General features: G+C 51.2%; 1 protein-coding gene across 2 annotated transcripts in view; it reads left to right on the top strand.

Annotated features, from left to right (window-relative positions):
- Positions 1-241: 241 nt before the first annotated feature.
- The window catches only part of PM20D1 (peptidase M20 domain containing 1), a 48973-nt gene continuing 27104 nt past the window's right edge, over positions 242-22110 (top strand). Inside the window, exons 1-4 of one of the 2 annotated variants that reach the window (XM_069945290.1) lie at positions 242-587; positions 4043-4129; positions 15298-15530; positions 20135-20221. In XM_069945290.1, the coding sequence (XP_069801391.1) occupies positions 392-587; positions 4043-4129; positions 15298-15530; positions 20135-20221 (603 nt within the window). In that variant the 5' untranslated portion in view covers positions 242-391. The remainder of the gene's footprint in view (positions 588-4042; positions 4130-15297; positions 15531-20134; positions 20222-22110) is intronic. The other variant, XM_069945291.1, reaches the window with a different exon arrangement.

Raw genomic sequence — 22110 nt, 5'->3', positions numbered from 1 at the left:
TCAGATTCCACCTTTCATTTTCCAAAGAGTCTGTGAGGAATGAAAGGTGGAATCTGATTGGTTGTTAGGGGCAACTGAGCCAGTCTCACTTTACACCATGTTTGATAAATCTCCCCCTAGTGAAGGTAATGAGCGGCGTGGCGGCCCATAGCAACCAATCAGATCGCAGTTCTTATCTCCTAGCCTGCTCTGGAGACATGAGAGCAATGATCTGATTGGTTGCATGGGCTGTCCATGTCACGTGGTCACGGCTGATGCCAGGAGATTCAGCCGATGTACAGCCCTGCCCGCAGTCACATGGCGCAGAGTACACAGGGCGCCGGGCTCTCCCGTGATGCTTTGCCGCCGGTGCTGCGGGCTGTGAGGCGAGGACGCTGCTGGAGAGCTAGTAATGTCCGGAGCCCGCTGGAGGGAGACGGGGGGCGCCCTGCTGGCACTGCTGCTCCTGGGGGCGGGCACACTGCTGGTCGCGCTGCTCCTCAGGACGTACACACTGCCCAGTAACCAGGTGACCTGGCAGGGAGAGGGGGCGGCAGGAGGCGAGCTCACACCGGAGGAGAAGCAGCGGCTGAGGGAAGCGCTGGCGGGTGAGTGGCCGGGATCGTGCAGGATACAGGGGACCGATCACTGTGTATAACCGGTGAATATAACCTGTGTATAACATGTATAGGCTGTGTATATCACCTGTATATAACGTGTATAGGCTGTGTATAACCGGTGAATATAACCTGTGTATAACATGTATAGGCTGTGTATATCACCTGTATATAACGTGTATATAACATGTATAGGCTGTGTATATCACCTGTGTATAACATGTATAGGCTGTGTATATCACCTGTATATCACCTGTATATCACCCAGGGCTCCAGACTAAAAAATTTACCTGGGAGCCATTGGCTCCTAACCTGAAAAATTTAGGCGCCAAATAGAATATTTGGTCGCCAACATTTTAAACCATGTAAAATTAATGTTATGTTAAATGGGACTTACTGTGTGCAGAGGCCACGGCAGTATCCTCCTCCTTTAGATCCTTTCTTTTCTTAGTTTGTATATGGTTGTCAAGTTGCAAGTTTCCATGTTGAACGTTTTCAGTCTGACTCAGTACTTCAGCTTCACTTGGCTAGCCTTCTAATGAGGCTTACTCTTCTGAACTTGAACTTAAAGGGAACCTGTCGACCCCCGTGCCGGGGTGACAGGCTCCCAACCCCCCGTTAGAACCCCTATACTCACCTCATCGCGCCGGGTCCCGCTTCTGAAGATGGTCGGGTCACGGAGATCTCAGCCGCTGCAGCCCGGCGTGCGCTGAGAGATGAGTCCAACGCTCATAGAGAATGACGGGAGAGTCCAGCGCTCCGTCATTCTCTATGAGCGTTGGACTCATCTCTCAGTGTGCGCGCCGGGCTGCAGCGGCTGAGATCTCCGTGACCCGACCATCTTCAGAAGCGGGACCCGGCGCGATGAGGTGAGTATAGGGGGTTCTAACGGGGGGTTGGGAGCCTGTCACCCCGGCACGGGGGTCGACAGGTTCCCTTTAAAAGCTTGCAACAGTCTATACATACTGAGCTAGACTTATGACTGCAGCCATAGTGACCCCCCACAAGATGAGTATATAGATAGATATATCTCTCACCTAGTGACTAATGCAAGTGACCCCCTACAATACAGACACCTGAGGGGCCCTGATAATAATAATTGTGCATATATCTATCTCCCAGTGTCTGCAGCCAGTTTGCCCTACACTTATAGATGGCCCCCTCCCCTTATAGATGCCCCCTCCTCCCCCCCATTATAGATGCCCCCTCCTCCCCCCCATTATAGATGCCCCCTCCTCCCCCCCATTATAGATGCCCCCTCCCCCCCATTATAGATGCCCCCTCTTCTCCCCCCCTTATAGATGACCCCTCCTCCCCCCCATTATAGATGCCCCCTCTTCTCCCCCCCTTATAGATGACCCCCTCCCCTTATAGATGCCCCCTCTTCTCCCCCCCTTATAGATGACCCCCTCCCCTTATAGATGCCCCCTCTCTACCCCCATTATAGATACCCCCTCCCCTTATAGATGCCCCCTCTCCCCCCCATTATAGATGCCCCCTCTTCTCCCCCCCTTATAGATACCCTCTCCCCTTATAGATGCCCCCTCTCCCCCCCATTATAGATGCCCCCTCTTCTCCCCCCTTATAGATACCCCCTCCCCTTATAGATGGCCCCCTCTCCCCCCCTTGAAGATGTCCCCTCTTCTCCCCCCATTATAGATGCCCCCCTTCTCTTCCCCCATTATAAAGCCCCCCCCCCCCTTTCCTCTATGCTAAGCAATATTTAAAAAAAACAAACACACAAACTCACCTGACAACCCGCTCCCCCGGCGATCCTCTTCTTCTTCAGGCGCTGTCCCCGGCTGATGCGCGGCTGCCGGGGGTGTCCCATCCTATCCCCGGCAGCGCGGCGCGTCAGTGTACGCCGGGGCTGTGACTTCTGACACAGGAAGCGTCTCTGACGTGCGCTTCCTGTGCCGGAAGTCAGGGCCCCAGGCAGCTCACTGATGCGCCGCGCTGCCGGGGATAGGACGGGACACCCCCGGCAGCCGCGCATCAGCCGCGCATCTTAAAGAGACAGCGCGCTGCCGCCGGGGCCAGTCGCAAATGGCGCCCAGATTAATAAATCTGGGCGCCATTTGCAAAATGTCAGTCGCATTGGCGACCATTTTGGTCGCCATCTGGAGCCCTGTCACCTGTATATCACCTGTATATAACGTGTATATAACATGTATAGGCTGTGTATATCACCTGTGTATAACATGTATAGGCTGTGTATATCACCTGTGTATAACATGTATAGGCTGTGTATATCACCTGTATATCACCTGTATATAACGTGTATATAACATGTATAGGCTGTGTATATCACCTGTGTATAACATGTATAGGCTGTGTATATCACCTGTGTATAACATGTATAGGCTGTGTATATGAGAGAGAGCTGTGTGATGATGTCTCCTGCTCCCCTATCTCCGCTGCTACCGGCTCTGCTCCCCTGTCCGCCTCCGGTCCCGTGTGATGATGCCTCCTGCTCCCCTGTCCTCCTCCGGTCCCGTGTGCTCTGTGATGTTGCCTCCTGCTCCCCTGTCCTCTGTGATGTTGCCTCCTACTCCCCTGTCCGCCTCCGGTCCCGTGTGATGATGCCTCCTGCTCCCCTGTCCTCCTCCGGTCCCGTGTGCTCTGTGATGCTGCCTCCTGCTCCCCTGTCCTCCTCCGGTCCCGTGTGATGATGCCTCCTGCTCCCCTGTCCGCCTCCGGTCCCGTGTGATGATGCCTCCTGCTCCCCTGTCCGCCTCCGGTCCCGTGTGCTGTGTGATGCTGCCTCCTGCTCCCCTGTCCGCCTCCGGTCCCGTGTGCTGTGTGATGCTGCCTCCTGCTCCCCTGTCCGCCTCCGGTCCCGTGTGCTGTGTGATGCTGCCTCCTGCTCCCCTGTCCTCCTCCGGTCCCGTGTGCTCTGTGATGCTGCCTCCTGCTCCCCTGTCCGCCTCCGGTCCCGTGTGATGATGCCTCCTGCTCCCCTGTCCGCCTCCGGTCCCGTGTGATGATGCCTCCTGCTCCCCTGTCCGCCTCCGGTCCCGTGTGATGATGCCTCCTGCTCCCCTGTCCGCCTCCGGTCCCGTGTGCTCTGTGATGCTGCCTCCTGCTCCCCTGTCCTCCTCCGGTCCCGTGTGCTCTGTGATGCTGCCTCCTGCTCCCCTGTCCTCCTCCGGTCCCGTGTGCTCTGTGATGCTGCCTCCTGCTCCCCTGTCCCCTATATATGATATATGTGCTGTATATATGGAGGGTATGTGATATTTTTCTTATAAATGCTATGGGCTGATGTATGATTGTTGTGCTAGGATAGAGCATTGTGCACACCCGATCATTGTGACCTTTGACAAATGTTTTGGTCATTTTTTTGGTGTATATAATGTTTAACCAGTATGCATTGTGTATCTGGAGTATATATTATGTGGTGTGCAGCCTGGGCAGATACATGTACTAACCGCCTGTTGTTTTATCAGGTGCCATCCGCATCCCGACTGTTTCGTTCTCCGAGGAGGAGCAGAATGTCACCGCTCTGGCCGAGTTTGGGGGCTACATTAGGAAGGGTATGTTGTGTCTACCATGTGGAGCCTATATGTTACTACATCTTACCCCAAGTGGGCGAGTAGTGGTGTTATCTCAGTATGTGAATAGTAAGCTCTTCTGACCTGCATAGTGACACTTCCCCTGGATAACAGACTGCTCAGCCAATCACTGGCTGCAGTGCTGTCCCATCTCAGTCAGTGATTGGCTGAGCGGGTTGTCGCTGCATGACAAGTCTGGCTCAAAAGTAAAAGCCAGGACCTGCCGATGATATAGGACAGGGGTGGGGAACCTCCGGCCCGCGGGCCGCATCCGGCCCCTGAGACCTCCCGATGCGGCCCGCGGCCCGCAGCTCCCCTGTGATGCTCGCCGCTCTGCTGGGGAAGGAGCCGGCATACACCGCATCCTCCGGTGTCTGTGACAGCTGGCGGACACCGGAGGATGCTGTCTGTGCCGGCTCCTTCCCCAGCAGAGCGGCGCGTGTCAAGTTTAGTCTCTTGCGGGCCGCGCGCGATGACGTCATTTCATCGCGCGCCGCCTGCAGGAGAAGACCGGCACAGAGGACCTGGGAGAGAAGAGGACCTGGACTGCGTGGGAGCGGAGGTAAGGTGAGTGGGATGTTTATTTTTTTATTTGGGGGTTAACTAGGATCCTAGGGACATGATTGATGGGGGGGGACAACTAGGCTACCAGGGACATGACTGATGGGGGGGACAACTAGGCTACCAGGGACATGACTGGGGGGGGGGACAACTAGGCTACCAGGGACATGACTGATGGGGGGGGGGGCAACTAGGCTACCAGGGACATGACTGATGGGGGGGACAACTAGGCTACCAGGGATATGACTGATGGGGGGGACAACTAGGCTACCAGGGACATGACTGATGGGGGGGACAACTAGGCTACCAGGGACGTGCCTGATGGGGGGGGGGAATAACTAGGCTACCAGGGACATGCCTGATGGGGGGGAATAACTAGGCTACCAGGGACATGCCTGATGGGGGGGGGGGAATAACTAGGCTACCAGGGACATGCCTGATGGGGGGGGGGATAACTAGGCTACCAGGGACATGCCTGATGGGGGGGAATAACTAGGCTACCAGAGACATGACTGATGGGGGGGGGGGATAACTAGGCTACCAGGGACATAACTGATGGGGGGGGGACAACTAGGCTACCAGGGACATGCCTGATGGGGGGGGAATAACTAGGCTACCAGGGACATGCCTGATGGGGGGGGGGACAACTAGGCCACCAGGGACATGACTGATGGGGGGGACAACTAGGCTACCAGGGACATGACTGATGGGGGGGGGGACAACTAGGCTACCAGGGACATGACTGATGGGGGGGGGGGACAACTAGGCTACCAGGGACATGACTGATGGGGGGGACAACTAGGCTACCAGGGATATGACTGATGGGGGGGACAACTAGGCTACCAGGGACATGACTGATGGGGGGGACAACTAGGCTACCAGGGACGTGCCTGATGGGGGGGGGGGGAATAACTAGGCTACCAGGGACATGCCTGATGGGGGGGAATAACTAGGCTACCAGAGACATGACTGATGGGGGGGAGTAACTAGGCTACCAGGGACATGCCTGATGGGGGGGGGGACAACTAGGCCACCAGGGACATGACTGATGGGGGGGACAACTAGGCTACCAGGGACATGACTGATGGGGGGGGGACAACCTAGGCTACCAGGGACATGACTGATGGGGGGGGGGACAACTAGGCTACCAGGGACATGACTGATGGGGGGGACAACTAGGCTACCAGGGATATGACTGATGGGGGGGACAACTAGGCTACCAGGGACATGACTGATGGGGGGGACAACTAGGCTACCAGGGACGTGCCTGATGGGGGGGGGGGAATAACTAGGCTACCAGGGACATGCCTGATGGGGGGGAATAACTAGGCTACCAGAGACATGCCTGATGGGGGGGAATAACTAGGCTACCAGAGACATGACTGATGGGGGGGAATAACTAGGCTACCAGAGACATGACTGATGGGGGGGGGGATAACTAGGCTACCAGGGACATGCCTGATGGGGGGGAATAACTAGGCTACCAGGGACATAACTGATGGGGGGGGGGACAACTAGGCTACCAGGGACATGCCTGATGGGGGGGGGGGGAATAACTAGGCTACCAGGGACATGCCTGATGGGGGGGGGGGGACAACTAGGCCACCAGGGACATGCCTGATGGGGGGGGACAACTAGGCTACCAGGGACATGACTGATGGGGGGGACAACTAGGCTACCAGAGACATGACTGATGGGGGGATAACTAGGCTACCAGAGACATGACTGATGGGGGGGGACAACTAGGCTACCAGGGACATGACTGATGGGGGGGGGGGGGACAACTAGGCTACCAGGGACATGACTGATGGGGGATAACTAGGCCACCAGGGACATGACTGATGGGGGAGACAACTAGGCTACCAGAGACATGACTGATGGGGGGGGGGGGGAATAACTAGGCTACCAGGGACATGACTGATACGGGGGGGACAACTAGGCTACCAGGGACATGACTGATGGGGGGGACAACTAGGCTACCAGAGACATGACTGATGGGGGGGGAATAACTAGGCTACCAGGGACATGCCTGATGGGGGTTAACTAGGCTACCAGGGACATGACTTGGGGGTTAACTAGACTACAAGGGGCATCACTGGGGGTTAACTACAATAGCAGGGGCACTAGGGGAACAATACTATGCCTTGTCCTGGGTGCTGCAAACCCCCGCTACTAACTGCCGCGCACGGTATGCGGCCCTCGAATGATTTTATTAATGCCCGACCGGCCCTCGACATGGAAAAGGTTCCCCACCCCTGATATAGGAGGACACCAGGGAAGCATGGAAAGGTAACAATGGGCTGTTTGTTATGTTCTCCCCAAGGGCAGAAACATATTAAAACTTTAATTTGAGTGCATTAGCCTTTTGAACTTTTATTTTGGTTTTATTTATATGTTTTGTTTTTTCAATACACTTGTTTTGTAGTCCCCCTAAGGGACTTCTATGAGCAGTAACTAGAGAGGAGCCATATCGGAACATGCTCAAATCCAATCATTCAGCATTTGAATACTGGTGGTGAGGTAGTTGGATGCAGCCCTGTCGAGTCCTGGTGGATATGGCCTATGGCTGTATCCATGTTTTCCAGGACTCCCGGGGGCGGCATCCAACTACCTCATCACCAGTATTCGAATGCTAAATGATCAGACTCAATCATGTTCCAGCTGCACTCATCTCTAGCAATAACAGGTTTGCTCATAGAGCCCTGACCTTTTTGTCTAAATATTCATGTCTCTTTACATTTAGTGGCACTCCCTTTAAATAAAAAATAAATAAATATATATATATACAGTGGTGCCTTGGATTACGAGCATAATTCGTGCTTGTAATCCAAATCACTCTTAAATCAAAGCAAATTTTCCCATAAGAAATCATAGAAATGCAGATAATTGCTTCCACCCCTCCCCCCACCCCCCAAAATAATAATTTATTACTCTGAATAACATGTAAAACAGATGAAACAAACATTCAGAAACATCAGAATATGTGATATTATAACTTACTGTACAATAATGGAGAGAAAGGGAAACACAAGGGCGGACAGGGACTGCAGGGAGCATGAAGGAATGAGCAGGACAGATGTGGGCACATACATGCAGCACTCTCTGTCCAGAGAGAGAGGGGTTACAGCTATGGAGAGATTACCTCCACAGTCCTGTCCCCCGATGTAAGCCCCAGCCAGAAGTGGATCTGCTATGATTTGGAAGGTGAGGGAGACTTCCTGGGTCAGAGTACAGGGCTGTAGACCCCACTATGTAGACCATACCCCTCCCCCACTCCCCCTTCCACCCAGTACAGGGAGCTCTTACACCAAAGCAATGCTCTTACACCAAGTCACAATTTTAAAAAACTGAGCTCTTAAACCAAGTTACTCTTAAACCAAGGCACCACTGTATAGTCCAACACAACTTTTCTATTACTTGTGCTCTTAAGAGTTCAAGAGTTCAACGTAGTAACTATGAACTGCCTTAAAGTGAACCAATCACTCCGATTGATGGAAGACGTGCTAAAACGCTGCCTTACCGGGATGATTGACAGGAAAAGAGGCCAGTTAGAAGCCGCTTTTCCTGCCAATCATTCTGCAAAGCGCTCTGACAGGCAGACAGCTGTGACTAGTTTCTGGCTTCCCGTCTGTCTCGTACACCGGAATAAAAGACTTAGTTTTAGCAGAAGACACAGAGCACATGGTAAGTGTTTTAGCGCGTCTTCCGCAAACTTACCCGAAAAATCTAAGTAATTGGCTCGCTTAAATCCATTAGATCACCCGATTGCTACTTCCTGCTGTAGCGATTGGCGACCTCCGACAGCTATAGATGCCTGCATGTCATGTGTCATTAGGGGTTGTCCTCTGTGTAGTTAGCCAACAATGTAGTGTTCATGGGGCTTAGCAGATATTTGGCTGAAGATGAATGTGTAAGTTATTACCAAAATCGGGCTCAATAGTATAGACCGCAGATTTTAAAACTACAATTCCCAACATGCTAAAGCTTTGGTTGTCTAGGCATGATGGTAATTGTCGTTTTACAACAGCTGGAGGGCCTGAGTCTGCCACCCCTGCTATAGACTAATGATCAAGCAAGGTAATATACATAAGGACTAGAGATGAGCGAACCTGGCGCATGCTCGAGTTGATCCAAACCCGAACTTATGGCATTTGATTAGCGGTGGCTGCTGAAGTTGGATAAAGCCCTAAGGCTATGTGGAAATCATGGATATAGTCATTGGCTGTATCCATGTTTCTCGTGCGTCTTATTGGGGGACACAGACACCATGGGTATAGGCTGCTGCCACTAGGAGGCTGACACTAAGAAAAAACAAAGTAAGTCGGCCCCTCCCAGCAGGCTATACCCGCCCACTGGCACTGAGCTAATTCAGTTTAGCTTAGTGTCAGTAGGAGGCATACGCAGGTCTGGTTTCTCCAGACCAGTTTCTGCTTGACTTTTCTTTTATATTGTGTTATTATTACTTGTTTTTTCTCTTCCTAACAGGTTGGGGCACGGTGGGTCACTAAAGACTCACCCTGATCCCCCCTTTATGCAACCAGGGCACAGAACCTAAATGGAAAGGGGCTGTTTACCCTAGGTTGCCACCGGCCGGACCCAGCGCCCAGGACACAGATTACCCCAGCTGTCTGTTGCTCCTTCATGCGGATCTGCTCCGCCAGCCCCTGCCCGCCCAGTCTCCCAAAGTTGAGCGCGGCACAGTGCCGGCAGAAGATCTGAAGGCATCAGGGTAAGTTAGTCTCACCTCTCTCTCTTCCTCCCCTGGGCTCCGTCCCCTCTGTGGTCCCGAGGCCCCCTCCCGCGGCCTATTCCGGGCGACTCTCCTGGCTGGGCTCTCTGCAGCACGGTTCCCTCCTGCGCAGTGTTCTCAGCCCGCCGCCTTACCCCCTCAGCGCTTTTCTGTGCCTCCCATCAGGACGCGTAGCAGACTTGATTGCCCCCTCCAAAGTCCTGCGTTCAGCATGCGGGGGATCCGGAACCGGGATTCCGGTTCTCCGTTTCCAGGGGTCCCCCTTTTTTTTCCTATGGACCGCGCACGGCCCGCAACCTCCGGTGGGCGGCGTGCGGCGCCTCCTTCCCAGCTCCTCCTGGGTACCTTTAAAATTCCCATGCGCGGTCTCCTGTTCCCGTGCGGGCCTGCGGCTGACATCACTCCTCACACGGCGTGATCCGGTGCAGACCTTCCAGCGCAGCAGCATCCTCACAGCGCCAGAGGCCACAGCAGTGGGACTACAACTCCCATCCTCCTGCGGACTCATCCTTGTTCTCTGCAGCCGCCCTGTGCCTTGACCGGAGAGCTGCCTTCTCTTCTGCCTGGTTTTCTTCTGAATCGTTGGTACGCTCCTTTTTCTGGGACTATCTATGCTGTTTTTTCCCTGTTGCCTTTTTCTGATTCTCAGAATTGGTTGCTTCACAGTCTACTAGGTGCCTGTTTGTATTCTTGGTTGTGACACCTTCCTCCAGCAGCTGCCTGCCCTGAAGGAGCACACTAGTGAAATTTTTTTCATTATATATAGTTTTCAATTGCCCTCTTATTTTCTTCATTATGTCTGACTCAAGATCTGATTTCACATGCCGTCAGCAACCTCCTCCTTCCTCTGTTACCTACTATTACCTAACACTAAATCTGCTTCTGGTCAATCTCAGCCTCTCTGCGCTGCTTGTTCCTTGCAGTCCAGTTCGTCTCTGTCCCCTGCTCAGGACCCCCCTCCGGAGTCCGAGGAGTCTGCCCCGGCTTGGGCGCGTTCCCTCTGCCAGTCAGTGTCGCAGATGGCTCAGTTCTCTCAGTCTCTGGCGGCCGCTCTTGATCGCCTGTCCGCTTCTTCTGTGCCTGCCCACTCTCGCCTGGTGGGCTCTAGTATTCGTCCAGACAGGAGCCTCTCCCGCAAGCGCCTTCGCCGTGCCTCTTCGCGCTCTTCCTCTGGCTCCCCTGGAACCAGTTTGGCTCCTACTCATGTCTCTCCGAACAGGCGGTCCCGTTCGCCTGGAGATCCATCAGAATCGGAGTTGGCTTCCAACTCTGACGCTGAAGATGCTTCCCCCATGGCTTCCACGGTGGACAGCCTTGTGGCCGCGGTCCGCGATACCTTCCAGTTGAAGGATTCACCGGACCCATTGCCCACTGATGAGGTCTTTTTTTCATAAAAGCGCCCACCGTGTCCGTAGCACTTTCCCCAGTCACAAGGAATTTGATGGCTTGTTCTCCAAATTCTGGAAGACCCCAGACAAACATTTTTCGAAACCCAAACACTTGTCAGTTCTTTATCCTTTCCCTGAAGACCTCGTGTCTCGCTGGTCAGGTCCGCATTCAGTGGATCCCCCGATTTCTCGCTTCACCAAGGTCACTACTCTTCCGCTGGACAATGCCTTGTCTCTCAAAGATTCCACTGACAGACGCACTTTTCTTTAGCTAGGTCAGCCTTCAAGGCCTCCAGCTCCTCTCTTCTTCCCACACTTGCTTCCACTTGGGTGTCTAAGTCCATTTCTGTGTGGGCTAAACAATTGAGGGACGGTCTTCTTTCTGGCTCATCAGCCGAGGACCTGGCTGATCTCGCCCAACAAATTCAGGACGCGGCTCAGTACCTCTGCTCGGCTTCTCTGGACGCCGCAGCCTGCTCGGCCTTTGCATCGGCCAATATTGTAGCCATCCGCCGGTCCCTGTGGCTTCGTGAATGGCGGGCCGACAACGCTTCCAAACTGTCTCTCACCAGTCTCCCTTTTGCTGGTTCCCGTCTCTTAGGGAAATGGCTGGATGACATCATTTCTGACGCCACGGGGGGGGGGAAGAGTACCAATCTTCCCCAGCAGCGCCCTAAACGCCAGGATTCCCGTCGCAAACCAGGCTCCTTTCGGTCGCTTCCGCCAACTCGCTCCGGGAAATCCGCCGTCCCTCAGGACAAGAGGTCCGGATTCTCCAAGAACCGTTCTTCCTGGCAGGCGCGACCCGCCGCCTCCCGCGCCTCCTTTAAGCCAGGCACCTCCAAGCCCGCCTCTTCTTGAAGGTTTTCCGCCACCCAGCTCTCCTCAGGTGGGTGGCCGCCTTCTGTTGTTTCAGGAGGTTTGGCTCTCTCACGTTCAGGATGCTTGGGTGCGAGAAGTAATCTCACAAGGTTACAAGATCGAGTTCGTTTCCATCCCTCGCGATCGTTTTTTCCTCTCTCATCCCCCCAGGTCCCCTGCCCTGGCGGCCGTTTTTTCCCAGGCCATCCTTTTACTTTTCTCAAAGGGAGTGATTGTCCCTGTTCCTCCTCTTCAACATTTTCATGGGTTCTATTCGAATCTTTTTGTGGTCCCGAAAAAGGACTGTTCGGTACGTCCGATTTTGGACCTCAAACGTCTAAATCGTCATGTCCGACTGTCTCATTTGCGGATGGAGTCCTTGCGCTCTGTGATCGCATCCCTGGAGCCGGGCGAGTTTCTCACTTCAGTGGATATTCAGGACGCGTACCTACACGTGCCGATTTTTTTTTTTTTTTTTTTCCCCGCCATCAGCGTTTCCTGCGCTTTGCAGTAGGGGCAGAGCACTATCAGTTCGTGGCTCTCCCGTTCGGCCTGGCTTCGGCTCCTCGGGTGCTCACGAAGACCGTGGCGGCGGTCATGGCCCTTCTTCGGGCTCGAGGAATCTCAGTAACCCCTTACTTGGACGACATACTCGTCAAAGCCCTGTCCGAGGACCAGAACTTAGAGAGCCTCCAGATCACCCTAGACACGCTCTCACGTTTCGGTTGGCTGCTCAACCACCCAAAGTCCTCCCTAATCCCCTCCCAGTCCATTGTTTTTCTGGGAACGCGCTTGGATTCACAGCAGGCCCGCGTTTTCCTTCCGGAAAACAAATTGCAGTCCCTTCAGTCCGACATCAGAGCTCTTTGCGGTCACCGCCCAGTTTCCATACGTGCCTGTATGAGGGTGCTGGGGAAGATAGTGACGTCTATGGAGGCAATACCTTTTGCCCAGTTTCATTCCCGTCCTCTGCAGCTCTTCCTGCTGTCTCGGTGGGACAGGTCGCTCCCCTCCCTGAATCGGCGGGTGCACCTGCCAGCTCGCCTTCGTCGAGATCTTCAGTGGTGGCTGCGGTCTCCGAACCTCTCCCTGGGTCGCTCCTTTCTTCCCAATCATTGGCAGATTGTAACCACCGATGCCAGCCTGCGGGGCTGGGGAGGAGTTTGGAACGATCTGACTGTTCAGGAAACCTGGTCACCCAGAGAAGCTTGCCTTCCCATCAACATCCTCGAGCTGAGGGTGATTCGTCTCTCCCTTCTGCACTGGCAGTCAGAACTCCACGGTCTCCCCGTTCGGGTACAGAGGGACAATGCCACTGCTGTGGCATATGTGAGTCATCAGGGCCGGAACCGCAGCAAGGCCGCCATGATGGAAGTGGCGCTGATCCTCTCCTGGGCGGAGAAAACCGTGCTTGCCTTGCCCGCTGTTCACATCCTGGGAGTGGACAATTGGATGGCCGACTACCTGAGTCGTGCACGAGTGGATCCAGGGGAATGGGCCCTGCATCCCGAGGTGTTCTCCCAGATCTGTCGCAGGTGAGGGACACCGGATGTGGATCTGATGGCGTCTCGCTTCAACCACAGACCGGACGCTTTGGTGATTCCCTGGCATCAGTTCAGCCTTCCTTACATTTTTCCTCCTCTCCCGCTCCTGCCGCGGGTGGTGAGAAAGATCAAGTCAGAAGGAGTTCCGGTAATCCTTGTGGCCCAGGACTGGCCGCGGCGCGCCTGGTACACGGACCTCGTGAACCTCGCCACCGACGTTCCCTGGCGTCTCCCAGACCGGCCAGATCTGCTAACTCAAGGACCGCTCTGCCACCCGTGTTTAGCCACGCTACGTTTGACGGCGTGGCTATTAAAACCTGGATTCTGAAATCACACGGTTTCTCTGATGCGGTTGTCAGGACCATGATTAGGGACCGGAAGCCGGCTTCCACAAAGATTTATTATCGTTGTTGCAGGGCCTACCTCCGTCATTGAAGCCTGTTCTGCTCCACCACTTTCTTTCTCTCTGGCGCGACTCCTTGCCTTCCTCCAAGCAGGCCTGGACTCCGGCTTATCCCTGAGCTCTCTTAAGGGCCAGGTCTCTGCTCTTGGCGTCAGTTTCCCAAGTCAGAATTTTTCTCCAGGGGGTGGCGCATGTCGCGCCTCCTTATCGACATCCATTTCCCCCGTGGGACCTGAACCTTGTCCTGGATGCTCTGCAGTCTCCACCGTTGGAGCCCCTTCGGGATGTGCCTTTGGCCATCCTTTCTTTTAAGGTGGTTTTCCTGGTGGCGGTCACGTCTATCAGGCGGATTTCGGAGTTGGCAGCTCTTTCGTGCCATCCTCCCCTGCTGGTCTTGCACCAGGACAAGGCTGTCCTTAGCCCCGTGGCTTCCTTCCAGCCCAAGGTGGTTTCCCCCTTCCACCTCAACGAAGATATTGTTCTTCCTTCTTTCTGCCCGGCCCCTCTCTCATCCTCGGGAGCGCGCTCTACACAATCTGGATGTGGTTCGTGCCCTGCGCATCTATCTCTCCAGGACGAAGTCTCTCCGGAACTCTGACTCCCTCTTTGTCATCCCTGAGGGTCCTCGGAAGGGGTCAGCGGCGTCTAAGGCGACCCTTGCCCGCTGGGTCCGCTCCGCCATCGCTCAGGCTTACCGGAGTAAGGGTAAGTCGCCCCTGTTCCAGATTGCGGCTCACTCGACTCGTTTCGGTTGGGGCTTCCTGGGCTATCCGTCATGGGGCCTCAGCTCTTCAAATCTGCAAGGCCGCCACATGGTCCTCGCTGCACACCTTTTCGAGGTTCTACCGTGTGGACACCTTTGCATCGGCTGATGCAAGTCTGGGCCGCAAGGTCTTGCAGGCGGCAGTGGCTTCTTCCTCTTCTTAGCTCCACTCTGTTTCTTCCCACCCAAGGGACTGCTTTTGGATATCCCATGGTGTCTGTGTCCCCCAATAAGACGCACGTGAAAGGAGGAGTTCTTACTCACCGTAAACTCTCTTTCTCGTAGTCTTCATTGGGGGACACAGCACCCACCCTCTGTCTGTTTTATAGTTGCCTGTTGGCCTGTGTTTTCAGATTTTGAGTGTGGACTGTTTTTTTTTTCTGTTTATTTTGGCTCCTCCTACTGCTTTTTCACTACTGAATTAGCTCAGTGCCAGTGGGCGGGTATAGCCTGCTGGGAGGGGCCGACTTACTTTGTTTTTTCTTAGTGTCAGCCTCCTAGTGGCAGCAGCCTATACCCATGGTGTCTGTGTCCCCCAATGAAGACTACAAGAAAGAGAGTTTACGGTGAGTAAAAACTCCTCCTTTTCCAGACAACCTTAGAGCTTTATCCAAGTTCAGCAGCCCCCACTAATCAAATGCCGAACGTTCGGGTTCGGATCGACTCGAACCCGGTTCGCTCATCTCTAATAAGGACGTGTTCACACTGGGGGTTTTGTTGCATTTTTACCTATTTTCTACCTGGTGAACTCTTATGTTTCTCAATAGATTCACCAATCAAAACACACGTTAAAAACAAAAACACACAATGTGAACACATTCTTACCCTTCAGGTTTTGTTTATGCGCTTTAAATTATTATTATTTTTTTCTCTAAACTAGTTTTTCCAGGCGTGTTCTCTTCGAGTATTGTTAAACATGAAGTGGTGGCAGAATACAGTCACCTTTTTTCGGTACAAGGCTCAGACCGAAGTCTAAGACCCTACATGATGCTTGCTCACTTGGACGTTGTACCGGCCCCACCTGAAGGCTGGGATGTCCCACCGTTCTCTGGAGAAGAGCGTGATGGTTACATATATGGAAGAGGAGCCCTAGATGACAAAAGCTGTGTAATTGTGAGTCTGATTGTTTATACTATTGATGATGTGATATTGTGTATTTGTCATGTGACACTGATCGCAAACTAAAAACATCCATCTTAAAGGATCATAACTTTTCATATGTCGCTGCCCATGGTGAGTCTAACAATTCCTTCCATACTTGTTGTTATCTATTCAGTCTCCTTCCCTCAGTTCCCAGCTGCTGCTTTCTTAAATGCTGGAAGGGATAATCACAGTGAGTTCATCAGCAACTTGACCCTCCCAGCATTACAAAGAAGCTAAAGAAGTGTTAGATACAGCCGGCCAGGAACTTGTTTACATTAGAGAGGGTGAAAGGGGGAGACAGAGAAAAAAACTCACACACATTTTCTTGTTTCTTTAGCAAAGAGCAGCAGCTGAGAACTGGGAGAAGGAGACTGAATAGATAATAACAATTCTGGAAGGAATTGTTAGTCTCACCATGGGCAGCAATATGTCAAAAGTTGTTTGAGTGGAATACCCCTTTAACCAGTACTAAATCTGGAAAACAACTGCTGAGTCCTTATGTGTGTTATCTTGAAAATACGTTATCACTTGAACCATTATACCATATTTCAAAGGTCATTCGTATTTCTACATCTTGAAATAGTATTGCATTGGCCTATAACCTCAGTGATATGACTGATTAACAGAATGGTGTATGCCCGCACAAGGCATGTGTGTGTGTATTTATGTACACTGTGCCAACAGAGATTTTTGAAAATTTCTCCCATATTTCCTTGCAGATCATCTTGAGCATCTCGAGTTTTTGTTTTGTCTTTCCTGGTTTTATATTTGGGGTCTATCGGGGCCACCCAGGACACTTGTCCTGAAGTTTCATTCATCTTGCCCTCGATCCTATAAAATCTATACTGACCCCATAAATTTGTCCGCATTTCACCGCTCTGGTCCCTTGCCGCTTCCTGGACGGGACTTGGGACGTGACATGGCAGGCCTGCTAAGCCATTCAGCAGCAAAGGCGGGACCCCACTACAGCCGCTCAATGGCTGAGTGGGCCAGTCATGTCCAAGTCTCTTCATAAGACCAGGAAGCAGCCGGGAACCAGATCGGCGATATGTGGCAGGGGAGGTAAATAGATGTTATTTCTTTCACCCACCTCCTCCAAGGGCGTTTTGAAAAAATGGGTCCTGGCCAGAGTTCTCCTTTAGTATAACAAAAGAAAAAGCAAGAAGCAATTTTGGGGGAAACGTACATTAGATGTATGTGGCTCCTTTTTGCCACCTGCTTAGGTTTTCTATCTTTTTCACTTCCTTGTCATTTTATTCTACCGTATTTTTCGGACTATAAGGCGCACTTAAAATACTATGATTTTCTAAGAAATTGCAAGTGCACCTTATAGTCCAGTGCGCCTTATATATGGACCGGAACAGCTCCGACCTCCATGCCGCAGATAGGCTGCTGAGCTCACATCTCCCCGCCACACAGCACAGCGCAGCGCTCCCTCACCTGGACTACCGGCCCATGGCTCTGCAGGCCTGTCCTGCTGTACCGCTCTCCCACTCTTCCGTTGTAGCGCTGTACCGCTCTCCCGCTGTCCCACCATCCCAGCCCGGATACAGGCTCAGGCATAGGCTTCAGGCATAGGCTTTCAGTAGCACCACCTAGTGGCTGGAGGTTATAGAGCAACACTGTACTGGCATGATGCTCCTAACTATGGTGGCCACAATGCTCCATGCAGAATTCTGCCAACGGGACTTGCTACCAGAATTCTGTCTATCCTGCATGGTGCATTACGACCACCATAGTTAGGAGCCTCAGCACTGTGACATAGTTAGAAGCTTCAGTAAATACAGTACTGTGATCAGCAGGTGACATAGTAAGGAGCCTCAGTAAGTACTGTGATCAGCAGGTGACTTACGTTTTTTGTTCGTTCAAACTTATACACTATAATGCGGTGCGACTTATAGTCCAGTGCGTGTAATATATGAACCTAGATGGCTTAGCAGGCTAAAATTGAAGGTGCGCCTTATAGTCCAGTGCGCCTTATAGTCCGAAAAATACGGTACTTTTCATTCTGTGCTTTTGAGGCAGGTTGAAGTGTTTTGGCAATTAAACACTCGGTACAGTATCCACAATATAGCATGTTTATTTATTTTTTTTACACCCCTGCCAGCCATGGAAGGAGTTTCTTTTCCTTTAAACCCCTAACGCATCATGTCTTAACTACCTATGGTTCTGTTAAAGGGAACCTGACACTAAGACAATGCTATCTAATTTATCCCCATCATGTTATAGTGCAGAAAGAGCTGAGCAGATTGATATATATCTTTCTGGGAAACGGCCGTGATTTATACAAAACATACGTTCTAATTTGAATGGATGGAATCCTGGCCGGAGCGTATACACGCAGTATATGCTCCAGCTGGGATTCCATCCGGCCGCACGAAAAACTGACATGTCAGTTTTCTGCGGCCGTTATTTATTGAATAACGGCCGCGCAGACGAGTTAGTTCACACAATGGATTGTGTGCTGCGGTGTCCATTGTGTGTAGCGGTGAATTGGGATGCAGGCGCACATGGGTGCGCCCGCATCCCAATCATCAGAAATGAGGATCATCCGGCCAGTACTGCACTACCAGCCCGGATGATCTTCTCTGACACCGGCTGTTCTGTAACCTGGCCAGGTCACAGAACGGCCGGTGTCTTACACCATGTGAACATGGCCTAAGGGTAAATGGATCAGGCTCAAGAGAAGACAGTTGCCGCTAATAGCCAATCTGGAGCAATCTGTTGACAGCTGTTTATCTGTTCAAATGCAGCTATCTAAGTAAAAAAAAAAAACAATTAAACTAGTTTATAACGTTTATAAAAGTGGATAATTTTTACCAAAACAATTGTTTGACAGCTGAAATTTAACATCATTTGAGTCAACTGATGATAGACTGTTATCGTCTGTGTTAGAGATTTTTGGATGAAAGATTGTTCATGCAGAAAAAGTTTCTTGTTCACTAATGATCTTTTGGGAAAGAATATTCTCCCAGACAATTTGTCCCACCATCGCCTGTCATGTCTTGCCAGTTTGAACAGCATTAAAGGGGTACTCCAGGCAAAATGTATTTTTAAATATGTTATTACATAAAGAAAGTTATACAAATCTCTAATGCACACTAATTATGGGAAATGCGCATATAGCGCTATTTCCCTCAATTCAGTAGAGTAGGCAGGCTCACTTCCTTAAAAAAAAACGTGATGTCACGTCTCAAGTTTATCCACCAGCAGGGGGCACATGTGGAAGTATAGAAATAGATTAGACGTCTATTCTCCCTCCCTGTGCTGGTCCCCCTTCCCAGTCCTATTACAGCTGCTGCTGCAGTGGGGTGAGCGCTCCTTATCTGACGCTCACCCCAACTAGCCGCCCGTTTACCCCCTACCCAGTCCCGTGCAGGAGCGCTCACCCTCATCCCAGTCCCAGCGGGGTGAGTGTTCATGCACCTCCGAATCTGCCCCCCCCCCCCCTTCAACAGAGCCCGCCGCCCGGCCCCATGCAGAGCACTCATCCGCTCCCCGTCCCGGGGGGTTGCAGCCCCTGATGTGCGCCCACCCGCCGCCCAGTCCTGGCGGGGTGAGCGCTAGTTCATCTTCTCCTAAGCAGCTGCACCTCCTGCCAAGCAGCTTGCTTCATCTGAGCCAGTCTCAGCCTGCCGCCCGGTCCCATGCGCGATGCAGGAGGTGCAGCTGCTTAGGAGAAGATGAACGAGCGCTCACCCCGCCGGGATCTGTGCTCTGCATGGAACGGAGCGTTCGGCTTACATCAGGGGCTGCAAGTCAGAAGATGCATGAGCGCTCACTCCGCAGGGACGGGGAGGCGGGTGAGCGCTCGTGCACAGAACCGGGCGGCAAGTTGGGGAGCGGTGCAGGAGCACTCACCCCGCTGGGACTGGGCTGAGGGTGAGCACTCCGGCAGGGGACTGGGTAGGGGGTAAACGGGCGGCTAGTTGGGGTGAGCGTCAGATAAGGAGCGCTCACCCCACTGCAGCAGCTGTAATAGGACCGGGAAGGGGGGTGGGACAGAGGGAGGGGGACCAGCACAGGGAGGGAGAATAGACGTCTAATCTATTTCTATACTTCCACATGTGCCCCCTGCTGGTGGATAAACTTGAGACGTGACGTCACATGTGTTTTTAAGGAAGTGAGCCTGCCTACTCTACTGAATTGAGGGAAATAGCGCTATATGTGCATTTCCCATAATTAGTGTGTATTAGAGATTTGTATAACTTTCTTTATGTAATATATTTAAAAATACATTTTGCCCGGAGTGCCCCTTCAATAGTAGATATGGACTAAAAGGCGTTTGGCTGAGTCTGTGAAAATATTGTTTATCAGGATTGTTTGTTCAACCAGCAGCTTACAATCTTCTAATGGATATGGTCAACATTAAATTTTGAGTTAAAAAGAAACTTAAACAGAGCCTGCACCAAAACAGAATGTGGATCCAGTCTTAATTTTTACCATCTCTCCTTGTTCCCTTTCCTCCTTACTTGACTGTTATAAATTTACTTTTTTGTATTTGCAAGACCTCAATAAAAATTATAATTACAAGGTTAAAAATGATATTTTTTTTTATATTCTATACTCTACAGGGAGTCCTACAAGCTCTTGAATTACTGTTAAAAAGAGGGTACCATCCCAAACGATCGTTTTATATTGGTCTTGGACACGATGAGGAGGTAAACAGCTTTTTTTCTGATATTGTTATGCATACTCACCCAGAAATCTGTTTTGGATGCTGTGAAGTATACTGATTATGGTCATGTTTGTCCTGCAGATAGTTGATAGATATACATATATACATGCATAACCATTAGGGTCTGTTCATGTGTAGTGAACACCGCATAGGATACATGGCATACACTCCACAATAAAACCCCAGCTCCAAATCTACAACATTAGGGCCCAGATTTATCAAAGGGAGTAAAATATATACCAGAACCCATCAGACAAGAGCAACAAATAGGGTACAGATAGTGTAATAAATCTAAGTCACAGAGCAAATCTCAAATGCTGGAGCAGAAAGAGGCACTAGAGATGAGCGAACCTCGAGCATGCTCAAGTCCATCCAAACCCGATCGTTCGGCATTTGATTAGCTGGGGCTGCTGAAGTTGGATAAAGCTCTAAGGTTGTCTGAAAAACATGGATACAGCCAGTGACTATATCCATGTTTTCTACATAGCCTTAGGGCTTTATCCAACTTCAGCAGCCACCGCTAATCAAATGCCGAAGTTGGATAAAGTCCTAAGGCTAGGTAGAAAACATGGATATAGTCACTGGCTGTATCCATGTTTTTCAGACAACCTTAGAGCTTTATCCAAGTTCCACCGCTAATCAAATGCTGAACGTTCGGGTTCGGATGGACTCAAGCATCCTCGAGGTTCGCTCATCTCTAAGAGGCACTTCATGGTAAAGCACCGAGGATTAGTGATGAGCAAACTTGCCAAATGTTCAGGTTCCTCATAACACTTGGCATTTGACTCCCGGTGGCTGGACAAGTTGGATGCAGCCCACTGCCGGGAAAACATAGATACAGCCTCGGGCAGCCACCAGGAGTCAAATGCCAAACGTTTGGGTTTGGACGAACCTGAGTGTTCAGTAAGTTTGCTAATCCACACTTAGGATTCATGTGCCAAAACTAGACAAGAGTCATAATAACCCTCGCCCTTAAAATGACTAAAGGGTTGCACTCTCTCCTTCTATTTGTTATGTTGGCCAACAAAAAGAAAAACCTCAAGGGCAAATGTAGGATGTTTTGAGAGTTAAAAAAAAAACCTGCTGTGTGTGAAACCAGCCTAAAGCATACTTGTCATTCAAGTGACTTTTCAGGATGCGATAGCGAAGGGGAGATCCCTTGCAATGAGTCGGCCGGGGCTCAGCTTCAGAATGACACTGATCCCGGCTCGGCACTCCATGTATCTGGTCTGCTGCAGACCAGTATAATAGAGCAAATAGAGCAATGATCTGATGGATCATTGCTCTATTATATGTGAGATCAGTGCTGTGTATATAGAAGTCCCCCACGGGGGTTCTAATTAATGTATATTAAAAAAAAGTTTTTTTATTCATGAAAAATCCCTAATCCCCTAATAAAAGTTTGAAAGTTTTTCCCATTTTATAAATAATAAATAAATAAAATAAATAAACATATTTGGTATCACCGCATGCATAATCACACTATTATCACATTCCTGATTGTAAACTGCATAAGCGAAAAACCCGCCAAAGTGCAAAATTGCACATTTTTGTTTACATCAAATCCAGAAAAAATTGAATAAGTGATTAAAAAGTCGCATATATGCAAACAAGATACCGAAAGAAAGTACAGATAGTGGCGCAAAAAATATGACACCTTACACAACCCCATAGACCAAACAATAAAAGCGCTATTAGGATGGGAATAGAGAAATTTTAAACACATTTTGTTTTTTAAAAGGTTTAAATTTTTTAAAAGCCATCAAATAATATAAAAGTTATACAAGTTACATTCCGTGTGCTGGGTTGGCGTTCGCTGACCGGCACAGTGTTGTTTGGTTAGGGATTCGTGTATCAGAGACCTGCACGTGG

The sequence above is a fragment of the Dendropsophus ebraccatus genome, chromosome 11, assembly GCF_027789765.1.
Source record: "Dendropsophus ebraccatus isolate aDenEbr1 chromosome 11, aDenEbr1.pat, whole genome shotgun sequence".
NCBI classification, from domain to species: domain Eukaryota; kingdom Metazoa; phylum Chordata; class Amphibia; order Anura; family Hylidae; genus Dendropsophus; species Dendropsophus ebraccatus.
Note: the sequence above shows the minus strand (reverse complement) of the source record. Positions and strands in the feature narration are given on the sequence as shown.